The following is a 20,739-nucleotide window of genomic DNA, read 5'->3' on the forward strand; positions in this document are numbered from 1 at the left end:
TTGCATATTTATCGCCGGCTATCTCTGGACTTTATCGCCCGGTTAGCGCGTTAACAACAACGCGCATCGCCAAGGCGATAATAATTACAGAGATAGTGGGGATATCGCCGTTTTCCATGGTGGAAAACGGCGATATCCTAGATGATAGGGCCTGTGGTCTTAGCCACACAATCCACCCCCCATGTTAGGTATGCCTTAGTCAGGAATTTAACAGATGTTAAATTCCTGCGTTAAGGCATACTTAACATGATTCTAAATATCGCTAATCCTCCTTGTCAATATGAAGAAGCTGGGTTAGCGATATTTTCCCAAGGGAGTCTTGTCAGGCACGCCTCCTTTGCATCTCATTAGCGATGCGATTGGAGGCGTGCTGACAAGGGGTGCTATTGCTAGTAAAATGTCGCTAACAGCTGTTAGCGACAGCATGCTGTTAGGGCGATAAAAATACAGCCGCTTTAGCAGCAAAAATTGCCGCTAAAGCGGCGATATTGCCCTTGATAATATGCCCACAAATTTGTAAAACTTCCTCAGGGACTGCTCAGGCTGTCAAGCTCACAGTCGAAAGATAAGCCAGGTCTAAAAAAGGCAAACGGGCACACGTTTACTTGAGACGCAAAAACCTTCCTGTACAACGCATGCACCGTGAACGTCAACTATCTATATGATCACAAAACTCTGAACTGATTCTTGCTTATTTTTTCAGGACTCTTATAGAGCTGAAAAGCTACAGTGAGAGAGAGGAATCTGAAAAGACAGAAAAAAGATCTCCACCATGTAACCCGGTAAGAATGTTTCCCTTTTCACTCGAAGTTTTAAGTACAAGAGAAGTACAGAGATCAGAAATCATTTTTGCGTGCACAAAATACGTAAATTGTTTCTATTTTTGTGGAATGAAGTTTTCAATAAATGAACAAGCAGTAAAGCTAGGTCTTCATAGAAAATCCTTCTCTTGGAAATAATAGCCGAAATTCTAAATATTAGAGTAATTATGAATAAAATGCTTCTTTACTACGTAGAATTTTGAAAAGGTATTCGGGGCATATTTACAAGGCGGCGAAAGAAAATTATTGCAGTTTTTGCGGCCATTTTCGGCCGAAAAACGGCGATAATTTTATTGCCTAATTAGCAAGGTCACACTAACGCGTGAAACCTTGCATTAGCACACAAATTCTTAACGCCCAGCTTTGCATCTCTAATGAGATGCAAAGTGGGCGTTCCTGACCTGACATGACAGGAGAAATGTCGCTAAGTGACATTTCTCCTATCATCAAGCCCTACGCTATGAAGCATAGCGGCAGGAAAAGTAGCGATAACCCCTGTTATCGCTACTTTCCTTACGCCTGCTTCAGGACTGACTTAGGCATGATATCCTATGGAAGGTGGATATCATGGCTAAGTTTGTGGGGCCCTATCAACAAGCTAACGCCACATTTCGTGAGATTATCGCTGGGTTTCCAGCGATAATCTCACGTTAGGCAGTTAGCGCTAGGATTTTTATCACTTTTGAGATAAGCGTTGCTAATAGCACGCTATCTCAGCGATAAAAATCCACGCTAGCCGGCGATAATTATCCTAGCGCTAAGTGCGCTTAGCGATAATTATCGCCGGTTGTTGCTGATATGCCCCGAAGTCTTTTCTTTAGTTACTTTCTTGGTGTGATATTTTACACAACTTTCGTGCCCATTGTCCGAGTCATCTGTGGATTAATCATTATATCTTACTGTGAAGCAAAGCTGCCTTTTCCAAACAGATTTTTTGACAGGGTTGGCATATATTTTGTAAAGCTCAGCAAGCATGCATGCAAAAACATTCGCCTGCATATTTCCATCAGTTCAGTCTTCTGCTCAGTTTACACAGAGAAATGTATTTTTAAGTGTGTTAATTTTGCAGCCCTTTTTTTATCATTGGCCTACATTTCTGAATCATTAAAGTTCATACCTAGTCATATTTATATTTTTTTAGGTTTTCATGTAACACCGATCTTATACTTAATAATGAGAATCAACAATCACAGGAAGCCAGGCAAGTAGGCGGAAAGAGAGCAGTTTAGTTGACCAGGCTGTTACGGGTCACTAGAGAGAGCTGTTGGGCAATGACATTGAATTGAAGGAGAATAGGAGGGCGTTTTAGGTTTTTCAGAAAACCGTTTTAGCTCCATTCACTTAAGGGCATATTTATGGGAGGCTTGCGTTGTGTTTGCAGCACATAATGATTTATGATGCCACGTAAAGCAACTTTGAATGCCTCTGAGTGGCTCATATATATGGATTAGTGCAACGTAGTGCAAATCATTGCATTGCGCTACTCTGCCCAGGACAAGCGTTCCATGGGCGTACGCAACTCTGATGGATTTTTGACACATTCCCAGACTTACAAGTACTGGAAGCTTGGAATGAGCTGAAATCATACGCCTACACAGGAGAGGCCTGACGAGGAGAAATATCTTTATTTCTCTTCTTGTTTTCATCTTTGCGTTTCAGGTAGAAAGAGTAAAAAGCCTATTAAGATTGCTTCTATGCAGGAAGGTGCACCTTCAGGGACAAACAAATAAATCCCTCCTACAACACAGACACCCTTGCACCATAGTGCAAGGGTGCATGCATTGGCCCTAGGCTGCCATCACAACGTAAAAGTTCAGGAATGCACTTGATTGGATAAATACAGCGCATTACTTCCATTTCCCTGTGACGCAGGACAGCGCAGCAAGGTGACTTGCTGTGCTGCCTGGCGCCACAAAGTCATAAATATGCACCTTAATGACCTACTGGGTGCAGAATGGATTTGTTGAAGCTAGTGAACATTCCTGAAGTTCTCTTTGGAAAGCAATACTTCTGTTGATGTGGCTTAGTAGTACAGCTGGCACAACAGAGCAGGCATGTAGCACCGGAATTTTGCAATTTTCCAAATGAACATTGTGAAAAGTAGCTTAGCATTGTCAGTGAGATATTGATGGTGTGAATATAAAATTCCCCAATTGGAAAAGCAGTGGGTTGCTTGGGGGTGGGGTGAGATGATCATGGTTTGGGATGTACTGTTTCCATAAAGAACAAGGTCAGCATTGATTTGCGTGAGGTGGGCCTCTGTGTAGAGTGGTCTACTATGTGAAAAACTATAGGTTGGAATGCTATCCTGAGTGATTGACACATGTTAGACTGTTTGTAAGCATCCATCACATCACCTGTTGAGTTGCCAGCCATATGTCTAGAAACACAAGACTGGTGCAGCTGTCCAAGCCTATTAATGCCAATGTTTTTGAATTCCAAAAAGTAGTAAATGTGCATCATTTAAATGAGTACTTCTATGTGTGTAGATTTACTATTTGTTTGGTAAACCACTCACTATATACTTAAGATCCTGATCCAAAAAATCAACAAGTTATAATTTCTAATTGAAATGAGATTGTCAATAAAAACTGACTCAGATATAGCAGACCTGACTCAGGACCCACACACCATCTACCAAACCAATCTATTTGTCACACCCCAAACAGCCCCACAGAAGCTATGCCCCTGCCCATCCCACCTGGGTTCGGTAGTCCTCCCTGGGACTAATGTCTGCGGTCACGTACAACACAATGGCCTGGAAGTCTGTGCCCTGGGATCGCTTATTTTGAATGTACTTTTATTTCATGCACTCTTCTTCATCTCTGTTACAAGAGCCATTGATGGTAGAGTTGTCAAATAGGTGCATGTGGGCAGGGCTTCATTTTACCAGTCCTCCCCTTTTACATTTCATTTTATCAAGTGACTGACACCCCTTTATACTAGGCGTACATCACAAACTGAGGAGGGCGAACAGAAAAGTTAATAGAACAAGCCAAGTCAGAATGAGCCATGAGTCTGGCTTGGCTCTAAGAGTCCTTGTATGAACAGAGCCATGAAAATGTTTGGTGGGTACATCACAAGCATAATATTAAAACATGATACAATCTCTTAAAAATTCCAAAAAGGGTATTTCTATAACATGCAGAAGTGGTTCACCTTAGTACATCAGATTATATATCTGCATAGGCAGACATTTATTGAAAGTGACAGTTTTTAGAAACGTTCATTGCTTGAACCCAACTGCATTGTTATTAGTGATCTGAGAGGCAAGTCAGTAACCATGTCAACTATTAAACCCTTAAACGTGGCCTAGATTTTTATTATAGATGGAACAACTTTTTAGCCAATTAAATAAAGATTAAGAGGTGCTTGTATAGTACACCTCTTCAATTCAAGAATTCAAAAGTGGCCTCATATGTAATAATAAAAAAAGGAGACTCTGTGAAATAAAATATTTCACGCACTAGAACAAGCAGGGAGGCAGGTATTAATTCCAGGTTATCTGGTTTCACATTATGAAATTAAGCCACCAGATAGATATGTCTCTCTCTCTCCCCTCCTTATATCAAAGGTCACTGTTTTGTCTTTCATTCCTGCCTCACAATGTGTAAAGCCAACACAGAAATAGCAGACCCAACTCAGGGCTCCCAGACCCAACTACCAATAATGCAGTTATTGTGGGTGGGGGGATGGGGAATCACACCCAAACACAACCTTCCCACTGAAGCTACAGCTATGCCCTTGATTTTGAATCCATTCTCACAATTTTCCTGTTTCTTATATGTGTATTGGATTGAACTGTATTTCTACACCAGTGCAAAACAAGGAGAAATCTGATTTCCCACCGTTTTGGTTTACAAAGGAGAAATGGTAAACAAAAGTATTTTCTGTTTTAGTATATGGATTTAGGAGGTAAAAGCAGTTTGTACCAAGATGTGTTTGCTTTATTCCACATTTCTCCCTCTACCTTTACACTTTGGCTCCCTTGACCCTGCTGTAACTCCTTCTGAAATAAGGTGTAATGAAACACAGCAGCAATATACAGTGCTCTAAAAGATTTGCATCATATTGGTAGTATACACTTCTTGCACTTACTCTAGCCTATCAGTAAAGGTCGATAATGTTATTTTAACAGACCTCCAACCAGTATATTCATGTCATTTTCTACTATCCCTGGCATTTTTGTGAAACCATGTCCAAGTGGTAAATAAGATGCAAAAATATTTCCCTCTTTTCTTGCACCAGTTCAAGGTTCTATGGCACGGCTCACAAGTCTCTTGGAAGATGAAGGAAATTATTTTGTATCTTTCTAGGTGGTTTTGCATTGAGAGATGCAAACCAAGGGAGAATCCTAGACATTTGGAGTAATGTCTACAAAGTGGAAGACATTCCAAAAGGAGATAATTAATTAATCCTTCGTTTAATTGACTATTAGAAACATACATTAATCTGTCTATGAAAGGGAACAAGGGGTCCCTACACTTCAAGGTAGAGGTTGTGGATCAATAATTGATTATCTGTTTATAATTCATGGCTTAGGCAGTACTTACTTGAGTGTGACATATTGTGTTCTGGATTTTGTGATCATAATCCACTAATAGATAACTTCTCACTGCCAATGGGAATTGTTAGAGGGCCTGAGAAAACAGTGGATAGGCCATTGTCCCAACACAAGGGGCTCAGGCTTGTTTGGCATTTGCCTGATCCATCTAAATTTCTGGATCACCTAATTAAATCAAACTTTGATGTGTGAGAGTCCCATGGAACAAACTTTATGCAGCAAATTCAGTGATCTAAGCACCCTAATACATAACTTGCGTCTTAAGCTGGTTATTGGATTTAACTCCCAAACTATCTGAAGGTTTGATAGATCCTTTTTACATGCGAATAGGAATCTGTGGCTAGTTTTGACAGCCATTCCTAGAAATTACATTGCAGTCGCCTAGGCTTGGGTTCAATATAAATAGCCCTTGGGGATCAGGAAGCGTGAAATTCAAAATTATAACTGGTATCATCTGTCTTGTGCAGCTGTTCTCCAGAATTTGAGGGAATTCTGGAGAGCGGTTAGTGAATTGAGAGTACATAAGTCATCACTCCCCTTTATGAGTAGCCACATCACGGGTGACCAGTGGATCACGCATTTTAATAATATAAACTGTAGAACCTCTGATGATAATGATACTGTTGACTTCTCATTTTCAGATAACACTATCGATAGGCTTCAATTTACTGTAGATTAGGTGATCATCACTCTTATTAGCAGCTCCTCTACCAAACCTTCTGGACCAGATGGAGTTCCTATCGATATTCCTAAATGTAGAATAGAATAGATCTCTGGGCACCTTTGCTTACCAGTGTTTTTACTAATCTACATTTGAAGGTTTTTCCCCCTACATGGTCTAGTACTCTATTTCCATTATAGTTCTGTTTTAAAATCTTTATGCAGCAAATTCAGTGATCTAAGCACCCTAATACATAACTTGCGTCTTAAGCTGGTTATTGGATTTAACTCCCAAACTATCTGAAGGTTTGATAGATCCTTTTTACATGCGAATAGGAATCTGTGGCTAGTTTTGACAGCCATTCCTAGAAATTACATTGCAGTCGCCTAGGCTTGGGTTCAATATAAATAGCCCTTGGTGATCAGGAAGCGTGAAATTCAAAATTATAACTGGTATCATCTGTCTTGTGCAGCTGTTCTCCAGAATTTGAGGGAATTCTGGAGAGCAGTTAGTGAATTGAGAGTACAGAAGTCATCACTCCCCTTTATGAGCAGCCACATCACGGGTGACCAGTGGATCACGCATTTTAATAATATAAACTGTAGAACCTCTGATGATAATGATACTGTTGACTTTTCATTTTCAGATAACACTATCGATAGGCTTCAATTTACTGTAGATTAGGTGATCATCACTCTTATTAGCAGCTCCTCTACCAAACCTTCTGGACCAGATGGAGTTCCTATCGATATTCCTAAATGTACAATAGAATAGATCTCTGGGCACCTTTGCTTACCAGTGTTTTTACTAATCTACATTTGAAGGTTTTTCCCCCTACATGGTCTAGTACTCTATTTCCATTATAGTTCTGTTTTTAAAAAAGAGGCAGCCACATAGATCCAAAGTGCAATCGACCCATATCACTAATCGATTTCACCATCAAAATAGTGGGTAGAGTCATTTTTAATAGGCGAAGGGACTGGTGTAGCAATGACGATAGTGTTTTGTCTCTATGTCAATGCAGGTTTAGGAAAAGTTTAGGAATGATGCAGCAGTGCTTAAATCATAATATGCTGCTGGTGAAATACATTATATCTAAAAAGACTCCCTATACTTTGCCTTTACGGACTTATCCTCCACCTTTGACAAGGTTAACTGAAATAAGTTGTGGGCTATTTTACTGGAGCTGGAGATAAGACACAGTGATCATTCACTTTTCGCCCTATTTTTACCAAAACCTAACTGCTAGAGTCAGGTTTGGCCCAAATGGTGAGCTTACCTAGTTCTTTACTTCACATTGTGGCATCAGGAAAGGTTGTGTTTTAGCCCCACTTTTATTTCTTTTATACATCAACAAACTCAATTCGTTTTTAAGCACTGTTAGACAATATGTTCCCTATGCCAATTCTGTCGCTATACCCATACTGCTGTACGCTGATGATTTTATGCTTTTAGCAAGGACCCCAAATGTTTTGAGGCACTTGGTTCTAGTATTGTCTGAGTTCATGCATTATTTAGATTTGTCAACTAACTATACTAAGTCTCAAACTATGGTGTGTGGCCCTAAGCATTATTTGTTGCTTACCTTATGTGTCAATGAGAACAGCTTAGTGTCTCTAGATTCCCCTACTTAGGCTTAGTCTTTGATGCCAATGTTTAGTGGCCAGAGAACATTAGCTTTAGAGACACTAAATTCAAGAAAGCTATATGTTTCTCTAATGTTGCAAATTAGTAGGGAGAAAGCCGATTACCTCACTTATTGAAATTTTTTCTAAACAATGCGTACCCGTTGCCACCTATTGCTATGGAATTTGGGGTTATGGAGATTGTAATACATTGCAGGTTGAGCAGAATTGCTTTTGCAGGCCCTCTCTTTCTCTCTCTTCCCCCCACAATTTTTGCCACAAAGAATTGGCTCTGCCGTATTTTGCGGACTCTATTAAGTTAGGTCCTCTTATGTTGTGGCTTTCTATATGGAATACACCTAGAGCTTCTTTTAGTCAGAATCTAATTAATGACAGTGTCCGGTGTGTTTGGGGTTTGGATATCCCCTGGCTAACTTATGTTAAACAGAATCTTACTGCTTTGGGTAAATCTGCCTTGTTTGATAACCCTTTATCTATATGTCAAGCAGACAAGAGTTCTGTGAAGCATCCATTTATGGTAAGATGCTCCGCTAAAATGGATAGTCTTGAATTAATCAAACCATAGTGAGGAATTATTTTCTCCTTAAAAGTATCCCTAGCCCGAACCTTACTTACTGTATGTGACTAATAACTGGGAAAGAGCCTTATTGTCTAGATTCTGAGATGGCACTATATATGTCATGTTATGTTGTCCATAGGCTTATTAGGGGAATTTTAAAGAGAAGAAGTGTATATGCGATAATGTCTCTTCCCAATCTTTATTGCACTTTGTGGTAATCTTTAAATTGTACAACATTTTTTGAATTCAGTATTCGTTACCTCTTTTTTAAATTCATCATATTGAACATTGCAGAGCTGCTCTTCGATTTTTGCAACTGCTACCCAGCAATGATGTATGTTTTAGAATGGGTAGTTTTCTTAAAGCAGCTGTGTCTTCTTAACGCAAAAGTCTTGATTTTTAGATCATTACATTTATGTATTATTATTTATTGCTTTTCATATGAGATTTTTATATTCTGTATGTATATCTTTTATGATTGTCTTTGACAGTCAAATAAAAAAATTGAAATTGAATTGATTAGCTAGAAGATCCTCATATCAAATGTTGGCTTATCCAGTCTGCCAGCAGAAACGCACTGCTGAAATCGATCACATGTAGATCATCATCATCTGCCTGGAGAGTAAACATCCCAGTGCTGTATCTTGGCTTAAAGATATTTGAGTGCATCTTAGAAGATTAATGGGGTAACGTGGGATGGCAGGTGGGATGACACGTGTGTTCCTATTCATTTTCCAAGAAAAGGCAAGTTGCTGATGAAACTTTGGCTGTGAAATCAGTTGGACTGAAGGGGTTTGTGCATTTTTCAAGCCTGAAGAAAAGTCCAGTTAAAAAGGCTTAAATTGATGATGTGAATGTTTAAGTAGTGACATTTCTCTGGGGCATATTTTGCTTAATTTAATTGGGAAATATATAGCTCAAGTAGAGGATTTGATAGCTGTCAATGGGATGAATTCTGATTCATGGTATGGTTGATTATTTGTCGAGTGCAAACAGTTCAAGCCTTAACAAGCTTCAAGGCACTAAATTAGTTCCTAGACAATTGAAAACAGTCAGCAAAGTATAGGGGTTTTAAAGTAAAGAATAGTGGTATATCCTGCGGGGGAATAATTGGGAAGAGGGGTATCTTTAGCTGTTCTTCATGTCCAGGTACCTTTTGAGAACATTATCCAAGTTATCAATCTTTTTAGCAAAGTAATTTATAACAAAGATCAGTTTATGGCTATAAATTCCAGATTTAACATAGTTAGGGAAGTATTGTGCTTTTTGATTGAGCGATTATGAAGATATGTATCACTCCTTGCACCTTTTAGTGTTTTCAAGGAATCTGAGGGTTGTGTCACCATACCTTCTTCCATTGTCTGACTTGATGGCTGGTCCCATTGAGGTTCTTAGAGAATTAGAGTGCCGGGGTGAAGATTATTGTTGTTTTTATTGAAGGTAATTTTAATTATTTCATCAATTTACTGATGATTCATGTTGTATTTTATTAGCAAGAGGTCAAAGGTGAATAATAAATCATTGAAATGGGTAGTGTTTACTATGTTCAGTCTAATCATATTGAGCACAAACAAGAAATACAAGGGAGCGGTATACTTCTCCTATGATGCATTACCGGAGAGAGGTACATTGCGCGAGATGTGCTTTGCATGAGGGGATGCAGGCACTTTAGAAAGCAAGAGAGAAGCATATTGCAGGAAATGTGCTTTACTGGCTGGAGGTTTGTTAGACCTGTCATCCTTAGGATTGTCTTCCCTCAAACATTTTGCCTTCACCCCTCCTATTTTGCTGATCTCGTTTTTGCTGGCTTTAGGACTTTTCACACTTTACCACTACTACCCAATGCTAAGGTGCTTGTACTATCTCCTTTAAACATGATAGAACTGGTTTACACCCAATTGGCATAATTAACTTTCTGATAAGTCCCTAGTAAAGTGGTAGTACATGTACACAGGGCCTGTAAATTAAATGCTACAAGTGAGTCTGCAAAAGACACACAATTGAGTCTGCAGCATTTATTGTGCCACCCACTTAAGTTACCATTTAAACATGTCTCAGGCCTGCCACTGCAGACTGTGTGTGCAGTTCTAAACAACCATTTTAACTTGCAAAATAAACCTTTTGTCAGGCCCAAACCTTCCTTTTTAATACATATAAGTTAACCCTAGAGTAGGCCCTGGACAGCCCCAGGGCAGAGTGCAGTGTCTTTAAAAGGTTCGAAATGTATGCTTACGTTTTACATGTCCTGATAGAGAAAAACTCTTACATTCGTTTTCAGTACTGGAAGGCTTGTCTCTCCCATAGTATAACATTGGAGTTACCTTATTAAATTTAATAATCTGTAACTTTCAAATGGTATCAGGTAACCAGTTTATGTTTGGTTTCTTTAGCATTGAAATGAAAAATCCTCTCTTATGGTGAAGTTGGGTTTTAGGTTACAATTTAAAAAATGTCACTTTCAGAAAGTTAAAACAGCAAGGTAATGGATTGAATGCTTGAATTCATCCCAGTCACAGACACTCGCTGGACAAATCATTGTTTTTTGTCCTCCATCCACCTTCATTTTGGACCCAGCCATTTTCAAATTATTCGTGAGCCTGCTCCTCATTGGAACAGTCCATACCATACTGCCAGGCTAGGTCCTCATAGAACTGAAACACAAGCAACCTAGGACTGGTTTCGCTCTACTCAGTGCTCTTCAGCCTGGTTTAGCTTTGTTCCAGTTCCTTGTCTGGGCAGAACTGGTGCACTGAGGGCTAGAAATGCAACAAGAACAAGGTGATGGATTGAATGCTTGGAAATCGCTCGGGCCACGTTCCAGTCCATCATTTTTTTCCCATCGTGCCACCTCTGTTTAGAGCCAGTCATATGCAAATCGTGGGAGCAGTCCAGCCCCAACTGCCAGGCCAGGTCCTACCAGTACCGGAACACAAGCAACCTTGGACCGGTTTCGCCCTAGTTAGGACTCTTCAGCTATTTTTTTTTTTTTTTGAGGTTTTATAGAGCGCAAACGTGACCCGTTAGGCTATCAGAGGGCTTTACAGTGATAAACATATTACGTACAGGTTATGCATAGGCAAATACAAGGAATGAGGGTTAGGGAATGACTACAATAGGACAAAAGCCAGAATTATATACAATAATCAGTGCAGCACCAAAGTCAGCAAGCGACATGTCAGCGATAAAAAGAGAAAACCAGCATTTGTATATGAGGGGACAAATGATAGCAAAAGACCAAGAGAACCGGCAGAACATTTGAAGGAGTGAGAATTGGTACACAGAGAGGGCCAAGCAGTACAGAAGATTATGCACAGAAACAAAATTCATGATAAAAGGCGGTATGTGTGAACAAAGGAGAGTTATTGGAGGAATTTGCTCATTAGGAAGGTTTTAGCTTCCTTTTTGAAGATTGACAGAGAAAGTATTCTTCTGATGGAGGATGGTAGTGAGTTCCAGATTCTTGGTGCAGCCACAGAGAACGCTCGGTTATATTTTTTTCCTCGCAGAAGTGGGTTGGCTGGAGCACACGGTCTCTGGCTGACCGGGAGTTTCTGAATCTCCCAGATACCGCAAATTTCTGGGCAAGATATGCCGGGGAGTTCGTGTACGCGGCTTTGTGTGTGATGCAGGCCAGCTTGAGCTCGATTCTGGCTTCAAGAGGAAGCCAGTTCAAGGTCTTCAGATGTGGTGAAATGTTGTCACATTTTTTTGAGCCGGATAAGATTCTAGCTGCTGCATTGAGGCAAGCTTTTAGAGGAGCCGTGGAAGTCTTAGGTAGGCCTGATAGGTTAGAGCAGCCGTATTCAATTCTGAAGATAACTAACGCCTGAACTGCGGTTTTTAGGTCAGCAGTTTCAAGGAAGGGTTTTAGTTTTCTCAAGTAGATCAGGTGGAACCTGGCAGCTTTGGCCATCGAGTTGATCTGTTCACGCATATTCAGGTTGCTGTCCAAGTTTATACAGAGAGATTTGGCAGAATCCACTATGGTCGGTGTGCAGTTGAGTGCTGTGATCAAGTTAATCCATTCCAGGATGTCATTGGAGTTTTTAGGAGGGGAGACGAGAAGGGACTCCTTTTTTTGGGCATTCAGTTTGAGCTGGTTATTGGCGAGCCATTGAACAGTCAATTTCAGGGAGTCATTCAGATCCGTAATCTCCTCAAAAGAAGAGATTTTGATGTGTATCTGTGTATCATTGGCATACATGTGGAAGGAGATGGTGGCTGTGCAAAGAATTTGAGCTAATGGTTCAAGGTAGAGATTGAAGAGGGTAGGGGACAGAGTGGAGCCTTGAAGGACACCGATTGATATCGGTGAAGGAGCAGAAAGGTTGCTGTTGACTAAGAATCTCTGGGTGCGGTTCTGGAGGAAGGAACCAAACCATTTGATGACGGTACCTCCTAGACCCATCCTGTGTTCGAAGCCGTTCAACAAGTTTCTCTTGGTTGACTGTGTCCAGAAGGATCAAGAGACAGGTTTTGCCTTGGTCAAGGACTTGGAGAGCATCATCTACAGTGTGAAGAATAGTAGTTTCAGTGCTATGCCCAGGCCTGAACCCAGATTGGAAATCATCAAGCAAATTAAAATTAGCGCATTTCTCCAGCACTTTTGCAAGAAGAGGAATATTTGAAATTGGTCTGAAGCTGTCTGGAATTTCTGTATTCAGAGTGTTTTTTTTTAGGATGGAGATGACTTGCCTGGTTTTCAGGGAGTCTGGTATGGACCCTTGAAGAAGGGAAACATTGATAATTGTAGTCCAAATGGGATCGGTGAGTAGGGAGGTCGCTGCCAAGCAGTTGGCGGGGAGAGGGTCGTTGAAGTGGGTATTCGGTTTTAAGGAGGATAACATTTTCGAGATGGAATGGTCATTATATAGTTCGAAGTTGGACCAGTGAGCTTTATTTTTGGGTGTTGCCCGGGGGGAAGAGAGGAGAGATGCGTCCCGGTAAGAGGAGGAGGGAAGTTTGAGGTGGCATTAAGTTTGTTACCTAGCGAATTCAATTTGGTTGTAAAGAAGGAGGAGAACTCATCACAGGTATTAGGGATTTTGTAGTTTCTTTGGATGACTTCACTAGTTTGTTTGATTGAAGTTTGACTATTTCGAAGAGTTTACGGGGTCTGTTCTTGGCGTTTTCCAGTTCTGATCTCAAGAACTCTTTTTTGGATATGAGGATGTTCTTGTTGTAAGTATTTCTGGCTTGATGGAGAAGTTTAAGTTGGGAGGCTGAGGGGTGCTGTCTCCAGTTTCTTTCTTTAAGTCTGAGAGCTCTCCTTTCGCTATTGAGGGGTCTGCAGAACCAGGGTTTTTTGTCTTTGATTTGAGACCTTTTGACCTTTAATAGGGCCAGATCATCTAATATGTTGAACATAGTCGAGTTTTAGTGCACTGTGAGGTTGTTGACCTTAGATAGATTTGGGGGGGGTGTAGGTCGTTCTCGCAGAGAGCAGTCAGCTTCTCGAGGTCAAGGTTCTTAGTGTCTTTAAGCCAGCGTTTCGGTTTCACCGGTTGCCCAGGTCTTTTCATGCGGTAATCAGGTATTAGGAAGGTGATGGCGTGGTGGTCTGATCAGTCGCAAGGATCTATTGAATTTAGCCTGACCACCGATGCCTTAGCGATGATCCAATCCAACGTGGCACCTTTTGAGTGGGTTGGCAGGGTGCAGGCCAGAGTGAGTGATTGGTCAGCGAGGAAGACTTTGACAGCGTTGACCTGGGAGTCATTGGGGTCATTCCAATGCAGATTAAAGTCACAGAGGAATTTGTCATTGGAATGGGGGGAGACCTTAGCAGTAATGATCTCCATGAGGATATCCAAGAACGTGTCGTTCTTGCCTGGGGGGGTGATAGAAGATGTGCAATTTGCATAACTGAGTAGAGTTGTTACTAATGGAGAGAGCAAGATATTCTCAGGAGTCTGTGGGTTCTGCATGGAGTTCTGTGACAAGGAGGTCTGAGCGGTAGATGCATGCAATGCCTCCCCCTTTTTTTTATTTGTCTATCAAGTCTAACAATGTTATAGTTTGGTGGGATCAGTAAATCAAGGTAAGGAGAAAAAGATTCATTGAGCCATGACTCGGTAGGGATAGCTACATCAGTTTTATGGCTTAGGATGAGGGCGGCGATGTCAGAGGCGTGTCTCGCAGCTGAACGGCAGTTAAGACGGAAATCCAGATAGTGGAGCATCAGGACAAATGTTGTAAGAAGGGGATGATAAGGAACTTGTGTTACGTTGTTGCTATTTAATCCTCTATTACATAGGAATGAAGATCTTTTGGTGTTGATTGAGATAGTGGAAATCAGGTGATCGACTTTCTTGTCAGGAGGACGGGTGGCAACGGGGGGGGTCATGTAGGATGAAAGGAGGGCTAGAATTTCCTCCTCCGAGAGGTAGTTGAGATGTTTGCGAGGGCGAAGGTGTCTGCTGGCCAGCGGCATGGGTTGGAGGGTGGGTATGGTGAACAGGGGAAGTACTGAGTTAAGGGAGGTCTTGAGGGTGGTGATAGAGTGTTCAGTGAGGAGCAGGATGTTTTTCAAATCTAATAGGGATTCCTGGATTCTCTGAACTATGATGGGTGCTCTGGTATTCAGGGTTTCAAAGTCCAAAGGTGTAGGTTGTACTTGCGGGTGAGGGACCAGAGGGTCAGGACAGGGTCTGGTGGCATGAGCGGGAGGCCAAGCAGGGGAGCTCGAATCCCCTAACGCTTGGTTATTGGAAGGAGGGGAGAGAGGAGGGCTAGGAAAGCTCAGTGGGGAGGTTCTGGGACTGTTGTGGGAAACGATAGGTGAGCTGAGGGTGAGGTGATTGTTAGTTACTTGGAGAGAGAGCGAGGAGTGAGGATAGGAAGTGGGGGCAGCAGCGTACGCTTATTGGCAGATGCTAGATGTATACCTTGGTTCCATTGGCACAGTGAGCCGAGGGCCCACATCTGAGCATACTCTGTGCACTTAGGGCGGCAAATGCAAAATAACAAGGTGATGGATGGAATGCTTAAATTGATCTCAACTTCTGGCAATCTATCTGGCCACATCCCAATGCATGGTTTTTGCCCACCACGGCCAACTTAGTTTTGACCCAACCATATGCAAATCAGTCTTGACCCTGCTCCTCATGGGAACAGTTCAGCCCCAATTGTCAGATCCTCCCTGAACCGGAACACAAGCAACCTAGAACAGGTTTCACCTTAGGGTTCTTTAGCCAGGTATAGCTTGGTTCCAATGGCACAGTGTGCCCGGGATCCACGACTGAGGATATCCAGTGTTCTTAGGGCGCCGAATACAAAAACAACAAAGTGATGGATGGAATGCTTGAATTAATCTCAGCAACTGGAAATCTTTCTGGCTGCATGCCAGTTACAAGTGGCTGAGATTAAGTCAACCATTCCATCAATCACTTTTTTGTATACTTTAGTGTTTAACCCTAAGTGGGACGGGTATGCCCAGATGTCTGTCCTCGTGCACACTGTGTCACTGGAATCAAGCTGCACCTGGCTGATGAGCCCATAACTAGGGCGAAACCTGTCCTAGGTTGCTTCTGATTGGAGCAGGGTCAAGACAGATTTACATTTAGCTGGGTCCAAACTGAGGTGATATGGTGTGTAAAATAATTATGGATTGGGATGCAGCCCAAGTAATTACCAGTGGCTGAGATTATTTCAAGCATTTTACCCCTCATTTTCTTGTAGACTTTTAGAAAGCTGCTCTTTTCCTGCCTTAGCCATTTAGTGCTTGCATCCTGTCTCTTGGCCACGTGACTGGGTGTAGCTGACATTTAGGCTTTTTTACCTTTCTCCTAGACAGCTACACACAGTGGAGAGCTTAGGTGTGCATGGATGGGCCATCACTGGAAGGATGGGAGGGTGGAGATGGGTGCAGCCCTACTTACACTTGAATAGACTGTGTCCTTTCTCCACACAAAGGGCTCCATACCCTTTTTAGTTAGTCAGGAGCCAGAGCTTGGGAGGCTGGAAACCTTTGCATTTTAAAAGGAAAACTCTAAAAGCGTCTCCCATTTCAAAGGACGCAGCTGGTATAAATATTGGACCTCAGACACCAGCTCTTCAGTGCACCTCAGGACCTGTGGACTCTGTCAGGAAGAAGAACTGCTGTCCTGCTGAATGACCTGCCACTCTGCTCTGCTGGACTGCTGCCCTGATGGACTGCTGCCCTGCTGTGCTGCCCTGCTGCCCTGTGACCTGGGTGAGAATGACTGGACCTGCATCTGTTGAACCTGGAACCCCAGAGTGACTCCAGGGGCTACTTGGCTGGCCCCCTGCCTAGAGCCTCAGGGAGAGAGGGGTCTCACAACTTTGAACTCAGCACGTGGACTCTGCCATGCCACTTAGTGCCACCCAGTCTAGAACCCGTGTTAGTCAGCCTGATGGTGCTCCACCAGCCCATCGGTGTATCCAGCAGAGCAACACATCTCCTCTGCTGCGTAGCTCAAACCTGAGCAGGACCGACACATCGCCTCTCCTTCGTGGACATTCCCAATGCCAGTAGTTCACATCGCACTGCCACAGCTACATCAGAACCAGCACTGCATGATGCATCCCAGATGCAGGCCTTTGCATCGCAAGTCTCTCACTGAAGGGATCCTCGACGACAACGTAGGACAAGTATCGCAGTGCCTCAGAACCAACAAATCGCCTTGGCTGTGCAGTGCATCCTCAACTCTGGACTTGGCATGCAAGCCTTTGTTGGTGCGATCCTCGATGATGATGCAGGACCTTCAATTGAAGTATCGGAGCCCCTCAGGACTAATGCATGGCCTTGACTGCGCAACGCATCCAAGATGCTGGATTCAGTAACTCTCCACAACTAGGATTTAGGGTACTCTTGTTCAGTGGGCATAAATGGATTCTTGTAGGTGACCCATGCTCCATCGTGGTCAGCCTGAACATGTGACTTTCTCCCAGTCTAGTGCGATCAGATATCCACAGAAAGCAGCTTCACAGAGCGTGTGCTTTACAGCAGGTGTACTTAACAAGAGCGGGTTGCATTTTAGGAGACAGATGTTTACTGGGGGATATGCTTTAGAGAGATGGGTATTTCACAGGAAAGAGGAGTACAGAGGTGCTCTACAGGAGAGAGGTGTTTTTCATCAGAAAGATTCTTCATAAGACAGAGGTGCTTTGCCACCGAGAGATGCTTCACAGTAGAGGAGTGTGTTACAGTGTTGATGTGTATCAAAGGAGGCAACAATATAAAGGGAACAGGTGCTTTAAAAAGGTGGATGTTTAAGGGATGTTTTCAAGGAGACTGGTGCTCTAAAGTGAGATGGTGTTTTGAATGAGAAATGTTCTTAAGGCCATTGCTTGAAAATGTGTTTGAAAGAGGAGCCATACTTTAAATTGAACTAAGAGTTGCTCTAAATGAAATCTGCTATTCATATTTCACAGCACTGCAAATGAAAGCTTTGCAAATGGGTTGTGCCCATTCAGTACGCTAGGAAGTTTTGCTTTAAATTGCATAGTTTGTGGACCTTTATTATGGTTGCGTTTATTTCTTTCTTGGGTCTCGCTCACTGTAATTACATGGTAAATTGGACTGTATGTGTTTATCTCCGGTGTCCGTCTTTTAAGACAAGATCGCTGAGACACAGCTAGGGTAGGGGTTTTTGGGCTGCTTACATTTGAACACGTGTGCAGATGTGTGTGGGCTGTGCGTGAGAGACTACAGTCATGCTCAACCTGCTAACTACATACAAGTTACATTCCTGTGGCAGTTTTAAACTGCAAATTCAACCTGTCAAAATATCCTTTTTACAGGCCTAAACCTTCCTTTTAAATATGAATAAGTCACCCATATGTAGCCCTTACTGCTCATATAGGCAGGGTGCAGATATTAAAAAGTAGGACATGTAGAAATTAATGCTGAACATGTCCTTACACTGAACGATTCCCAAAAAGGAATTTCACTGTAGCAAGGCTAGCTGCTGCAATAGGAAATTATTGGGCTACATTGTTACCTTTATTAAATGTTAAATTCTGAGTGGTTGCAGCTAGAAAAACAATTATTTTACTCATTTGAATTGAATTCATCATTATCTTTAATTGCAAGTCCAGTTTTTAAATGATCATTTTAGAAATTCTTCTTTTAAAATGTTGGCATTTTTCTGTGTAAAGTTTCTGGAGCCTTCCTAGGAGTACCCAGCTGCTGGGCTGGTAATGGCACTTCCACTGGGAAATATGTGTTGGAGTCAGACAATGTACAAAGGTCCTGGTTGTAGAGGGGAGTGGTAACTTCCTGACAGGATGGCCACCGAGGAGTTGTGCCCTGACCTGATGAGGCTCAGACAAATGAGTGTCCCCACCTTCAGGCTGGACTGGGCCTAAACAATGTTGTCCCCAGAATATGAAGTGGAGCAAGACTTCGGCCTGGAATTCGACGGTGGCAATACATGAACATGGCAACAGCAAGGACAGCTGGAAAGACGAGCTCCATGATGGCCTGATGGACTGAAGACTTTGTCTGCAGCTGACCCAAGGTCTCTCCAGGGCCAGTGATGCTTGCCCCCTTAGATTCCCTTAGGACCAGTTGGAGGAAGACTTTGACTCCACTGCCCCCTAGATTCCCCACAGGACAGCCTGGAGACCTTGGGGTACATAGCAGAGGAGAAGGCTGGCCAAGGAGCCAGTGAAACAATGTCCCTGCACAGTTGGCCCCTTTCGAGGGTAGGAGGCCTGCTCAAAATGTTCTGGGTGGCTAGAGCTTACCACCAGGAGTAAAATGAGCCCAGGATTGTTGAAAGTGGCCCATTGGGCAGGAGTTATGCAACTTTTCAGGATGTGGCCATTGAACCACCCCTGCTTGTGCAACAGAGTACTTGGAGACCTTTCACTTTATCTTGAACTACTGCCGGAGTGGGCCAGTGCCTAGGGGTCAGCGCAAGCTCCCCTCCCCAGACTTCTATGAAGACAAAGTCAGGGTCCCAGGACCCCATCCCCGTTACCCTGCAATAAGAGAATCTCCTGCAGGGTGCTCTCCCACGCATTGTGCCTGAGTCAGGCGGACCCCATTCATAGCCCTCCGCCCCAAGGCGCAAAATACTCTGTTCTTGCCCACTAGAGGAGGTGTAGGGAGTAGGACATCCGCGAAGACAAAAAAAGAAACAAAGAAAAAGAAAGTGTGGCACAAGGCCACTCTCACAGAGGGAATAGCGGCCAAAGCTGCTTATAAAATGTTCATGGCTTCGGACCTTGGGAGTGCCCATATTGCCCCAGGCTGACTACTTTACAAAGGGGATTGTGATTTGTGGGGCCCTAGGATGGTAGGGCAACCACTAGCAGGTCTCTATGCGGGAGCTGCAGGAAATAACCCTATGTCTCTCAGGAAAAAGAATACCTGACCTGGGGACACTTTTTCATGATTTTTAAAGCATTGTTAAGGCTGGAACATTTGTTCTATAGCTTGGTAATGCAGTGACCTCTAGTGGTTGGTTCTGTGGCTGCAGTCTGTGTGTCCTAAAGTGGTACAAGTAAGACTTTGGCACGTTTTATGTGGATTTCAATGCCTTGTTGACAATATATTGCTGACAGTGATTTTTGAAAATCATTGTAATGCCTTATTAACAATAATATTTGCATTGAAGTATGGGTATTATTTTCAGTGATATTATGGTGCTTTTTAACATGCAGTTAAAGTTATAATTTTGTGACCCCTTGACGAAGCCAAGGGGCTTGCCTCATATATTAATGTGGTGATCCCCAGACAAAGCAAATAGGCTTGCCTTATATATTAATAGGGTAACCACTTCACAAAGCCAATAGGCTTGATGGTGATAATAATGTGGTGCTCCCCTGGCAAAGCAAATTGGCCTGTTTTATTTAAAAAGGCACTCCCTTTATTGTGAGGCTCTATTTGATAGAGTTTTTGGGGGGGGGGGCGGGTATAGTGATTTTTGAAGGTCATGACACAGTGAGGGTCACATGTGATTTCAAAATGTCACCAAAGGTAATTCCATCTACCTGATGTATATATTTGTAAATTACTGCATAGTATTTTGTAGTGTGTATAATAAATCTGCTTTTCCCTTTTCAAAGAAAAGCACTGACCGGACAATCATTTATTGAGTGTTATTACTGTGTGCCAGTGAATGGTGATTATTAGCCCACCCATCTTCCCTGAATAGGCCTGGTACTGCTATACTCTGCTACCCCGAGAGAGTTAAGTGCTTCAGGGGTACTTGGTTTGCAGTAAGAAGACAACTGTGGAGCTATTACAACTAATAACCCAATTTCTCCCAAAAAAACGTAACCCCAAGATCCAAACATGTATTCAGTGTGCACTAATTCACCCATATGGTAGTAATGAGAAAAGAGCACAGAATTATTTTTATTCTTCTGTTTTCCTTCTCAATTCCCTTAACATCATGGTGCACCATGCGATGAAGTCCTGTGTCGTATTTTTTAGTCACTATCATTCAGAAAATGAGGTATAAAATGCAGTATGTTGCCACTTTTTTTCAACATTTTCTTTGGGAGGAAAAGCC

At 42.5% G+C, this 20,739-nt stretch overlaps 1 protein-coding gene across 2 annotated transcripts in view; it reads left to right on the forward strand.

Moving 5' to 3' along the window:
• The window catches only part of LOC146855188 (uncharacterized), a 1,301,788-nt gene that overhangs the window by 1,002,621 nt on the left and 278,428 nt on the right, over positions 1-20,739 (forward strand). For both annotated transcript variants that reach the window (XM_085650581.1, XM_085650582.1), the window contains exon 8: positions 704-782. In XM_085650581.1, coding sequence (XP_085506707.1) covers positions 704-782 — 79 coding nt within the window. The remainder of the gene's footprint in view (positions 1-703; positions 783-20,739) is intronic.

This window comes from Triturus cristatus, chromosome 4_1, assembly GCF_964204655.1.
Source record: "Triturus cristatus chromosome 4_1, aTriCri1.1, whole genome shotgun sequence".
Taxonomy (NCBI): domain Eukaryota; kingdom Metazoa; phylum Chordata; class Amphibia; order Caudata; family Salamandridae; genus Triturus; species Triturus cristatus.